General features: G+C 57.8%; 1 protein-coding gene across 2 annotated transcripts; it reads right to left on the bottom strand.

Annotated features, from left to right (window-relative positions):
• Positions 1–567: 567 nt before the first annotated feature.
• Positions 568–3549, bottom strand: TMEM177 (transmembrane protein 177). 2 transcript variants are annotated; one of them, XM_055572898.1, is made up of 3 exons: positions 3485–3523; positions 1965–2006; positions 568–1819 (listed from the first exon to the last, which is right to left on the bottom strand). In XM_055572898.1, exon 3 carries the CDS (start codon positions 1796–1798, stop codon positions 863–865), a length of 936 nt encoding a protein of 311 aa, XP_055428873.1. In that variant the 5' UTR covers positions 1799–1819; positions 1965–2006; positions 3485–3523; the 3' UTR covers positions 568–862. The 2 variants fall into 2 exon arrangements, with proteins under 2 accessions (XP_055428873.1, XP_055428874.1); XM_055572899.1 differs by lacking the exon at positions 1965–2006 and having other exon boundaries at positions 3485–3549.
• Between the last annotated feature and the right edge of the window lie 269 nt (positions 3550–3818).

Raw genomic sequence — 3818 nt, 5'->3', positions numbered from 1 at the left:
CTTCCCCTGGTCCTGAGTGGGACACCAGGCCTGGCCCATTGCCCAGCGGCACCCCTCTGCTCTCCTCACCACCCCTTGGCCCCATTCCCATCTCCCTTCATGGTCCCTACCCTCCCTTTCCTCCGCAAGCACTCACCTGCTCTGTCCTGACTCCAGGGCCTTAGCTTTGCAGGTCTGCTCCTTCCTCCCCATCGGGCAGAATTCCTAGCAGGAGGTCCCGCCAGGTTCCAGCAATACCTTCTCTCTCCTTCAGGCCCAGGGGCTCTCCTACAGCCCTGCAAGGCTGTTGGGCACCCAGCCCTCTTTGAGCTGCCATCTGCACTGGATACACCTCTTTTAAAGCCCCACGGGGAGCTCTGTCTCCCAGCTCCTGGGCCCATACAGGCTTCTCATCTGGGCCTCTCAGAACCTTTAACCTCTACCACAGGAGGAGGAGACTGGGATTTGACCACCAGGCAAACTATGCGGTGATTCCTCACTGTAAGAAAGTGGCTGCATCACGCAAACACCTCTGGTGGTGAGATGCAGTCTGACCCTTTTAGCCCCCTGTAATCAAACAGCAAGGAAGACAGCCTTCTGTTTATTTAGGCGCTGGCAGCCAGGCCCTCCTGTAATGACCTCACACAACCCCACAGTCCTGCCAGGGAGTTTACATCAGCCCCGATTTACAGTAGAGGAACCAAGGCTCAGATTCATAAAGGGACGTGTCCGAGGTGACTTAGGTCATAGATGGTGGGCTGGGGTAGGAACTGGGCTGTTAAACCCCAAAGCCTGCAAGTCTGCTGACACTGAGCTGTGGGCTTGCCTGAGTCCACGGCGAGTGGCACCTGCCTAGGCTGGAACCGTCCGGGCCACAAGGCCCTCAGGAGCCGCTGGGGCCGAGCGCTGCCCGCCACATCTGCAGCACTGAGTCCCGGCGGGCTGTGTAGGGCAGGTGTTTGATGCGGAACCAGTGTCTGGGAATGACGTTCCCGCTGGGCGTGTAGAGTTTCTGCCCCCGCTGGCCCAGCAGACTGCGAAGGGCCAGGTTGCCCGACAGAACCTTCTCGTAGAATTCCACCCCGCCCCGGGCATAGGCTGCAGACAGGGAGGCCGTGCGGCGGTCCAGCCAGGCTTCCAGGGCGTGAGTGAGAGAGTCGGTGGAGAAGGCATAGGCCACGAAGCCCGCCACTGCTGCCACCAAGTTGAAGGCGGCCCGCAAGCTCATGGGGCCTCCGTAGAGCCCCAAGGCGTGCTTGGCCCCCACACCCAGTGCCCAGGTGCCTGCCAGGCAGGCTGGGGCTGGCAGGGCCTGCAGGGTGGCTGCCCCACTCTCCAGGTACACCACCTCCTTGGCCAAGGCGAACTTCTGGGCATCGTGAGACAGGGTCAGGGCATCTCTCAGCCGGGTGCCTGCTGGGCTCCGCCAGTCCACTCGCTGCCCGTGGACAACCACAGGCTGGTCAGTGTTGGTCACTGGGCCACCCAGGAAGCTGGCGGGGATGCCTACGACAGCCCCACCAGGGAGCCTCGGGAAGCCGGCGCTCACAGGCTGGAAGGTGAAGGTGGTAAAGGCCTCAAAGTGGTGGCCTGAGGGGATGCCAATGTCCTGCTGCACCTCCTGGAAGAGCCTCTCCAGTTCTGGGGACAGAGGCGCTGGCTGGCCCTGAGGCCAGTACTGGTACAGCCACTGGACCACAGGATCCGGGAAGAGGTGGTACGAGATCTGGGCCCCAAACAGGCCTGCACAGGAGCCCACCAACAGGCCTGTCCTGTGTCTCTGCACAAACACTGTGGCCCGCCACAGGGGACCTGCCATGACGGCTGCCACTGCTGTAACCTGGGCCAAGAGAAAGAGAAGTAAGCCAACAACTGCTGGGGTCGGCCTGCAGACCAAACACCCCGGGGCCACAGCCTCTTAAACCGATGCAATACGCACAGTAGCCAAGAACTGGCCCCAGCTCTGTCTCTGCGTCACCACTTACCAAATGCGCACGTGACAAGGGCCCACCAGGAGGGTGTCTGTGCTGAGTAAATAAACACACATGAAACAATCAGTGTCTGGCAAAGAGGAGACACCCCTTGGCCAAGGCAAACTTCTGGGCATCGTGAGACAGGGGTCAGGGCATCTCTCAGCTGGGAGCGTGCTGAGCCCTGCCAGTCCACTCGCTGCCCACAGACAACCATGGGCCTGTCAGTGCTGGTCACTGGGCAACCCAGGAAGCTGAGGGGGATGCAGGACGGCCCCGCCAGGGAGTCTCGGGAAGCTGTGGAATGGCTGTAATTACAACTTTGATCCCCACGGCTAGGCATGGCCCCAAGCAACCCACCTCTCACTCCACTGCCATACTGAACATGAGCACTGATTTATACATGAAACACATGCTCAGCTTATTCCGTCCTTACTATATGCCCGACACAGTTCCGAGAGCTTTACACGTATTATTTATCAACTGACTCCTCACAACTCTGTGACGTTATCATTATGATGTCCCTATTTTAAAGCGGTGAATGCTGAAGCACAGATAGGCCTCAACTAGTAACGTGGCAGAGCTATGGGCAGAACTACGTCCCTCCAAATTCCTATGGTGAAGTCCTAACTTTCAGGAGGAGGAATGTGACTGTACTTGGAGATAGCATCTTTAAAGAGGTAATTAAGTTAAAGCAGGTCATTAGGGTAGTCCCTAATCCAATCTAGAGTGGGCCATTAGGACACAGACACAGAAGGACTACGAGGACGCAGGCCAGAAGGTGGCCGTCTGCAAGCCAGCGGGAGAGGCCTCAGAAGAGAAACCAGCCCTGCCGACACCTTGATCTTGGACCTCGGGCCTCCAGAATTCCAAGAAAACACATTTCTGCCACCCAGTTCTTGTCCCTACAGCTCTAGCAGACAAATACAGGCCCGGTATTTGAACACAAGTGTCCACAGCAAATTTTTCACTATAGATTATTTTTGATGATAAATTATAAACACGCATGAAAGTGGAAAAAATTGCATATTATAAACTAACTTCAATCTGTCAAGTCATGGCTAACTTTGTTTCATCTCTACTCAAACGCATAATCCCCTCCAGCTAGTTTATTTCCAAACACAGTAGGGCCATACTATTATTTCATCCGAAAATATTTCAGTAAAATTCACAATTTAACTTCAGCTGAAGCTTACTGTCTTCCTGTCTCTAAAGTGTTTAATTAGCAAACAAACTGCTGCAAACAAGAAGGCAGCATATTCCTTAAGAGTCACGTCACTGTGCCTTTTCGCTAAGGAGGCAACCAAAGCCAGGACAGGAAGGATCCAAATGTATGTCCTAACTCCCCCAGGATCCCTAGCACCAAGGCCGCGCGCCCCAAGGAGGCGTGGGAGGGGGTGCCCGCATCTCGCAGGCGGCTGGGCGAAGGACCCTCGCTCCACGCCGCATCCCCTGGCTACGCCCGCGGCTGGAACACACCGCGAAAAGAGCCCGCTGGGGTCCGGTTGTTTCCCCGCCCCATTCCACACTCTCACCTCCTCCTCCGCCGCAGCAAGGTACGCCGAGCACGTGGGCCGGGCGGGGCCAGGCGCAAAGCACGCCGGCCGGTTCTGGGGGCGGAGACAAAGGGGCGGGACCCTAGGGGGCGGGGCTGAAATAGCAATACACGCCAGCCGGCTTCGGGGGCGGGGCTCCGGGGGCGGAGACGAAGGGGGCGGGAAACTCGGGGGCGGGGCGCAGGGCGGGACCCTGGCTGCTCGGCTAGAGCCGAGTCTCCGATAGTGAACGTCCTTGGGGGGCTCTGTCTGCGGTCTCAGTTTCTTTCCACCAAGGCTGTCTGGGCCGTCCCTGTGTAGCACTGGAGAGACC

The sequence above is a fragment of the Bubalus kerabau genome, chromosome 3 (genome assembly GCF_029407905.1).
Source record: "Bubalus kerabau isolate K-KA32 ecotype Philippines breed swamp buffalo chromosome 3, PCC_UOA_SB_1v2, whole genome shotgun sequence".
NCBI classification, from domain to species: Eukaryota; Metazoa; Chordata; class Mammalia; order Artiodactyla; family Bovidae; genus Bubalus; species Bubalus kerabau.
This window is presented reverse-complemented; position numbering and strand designations above follow the sequence as displayed.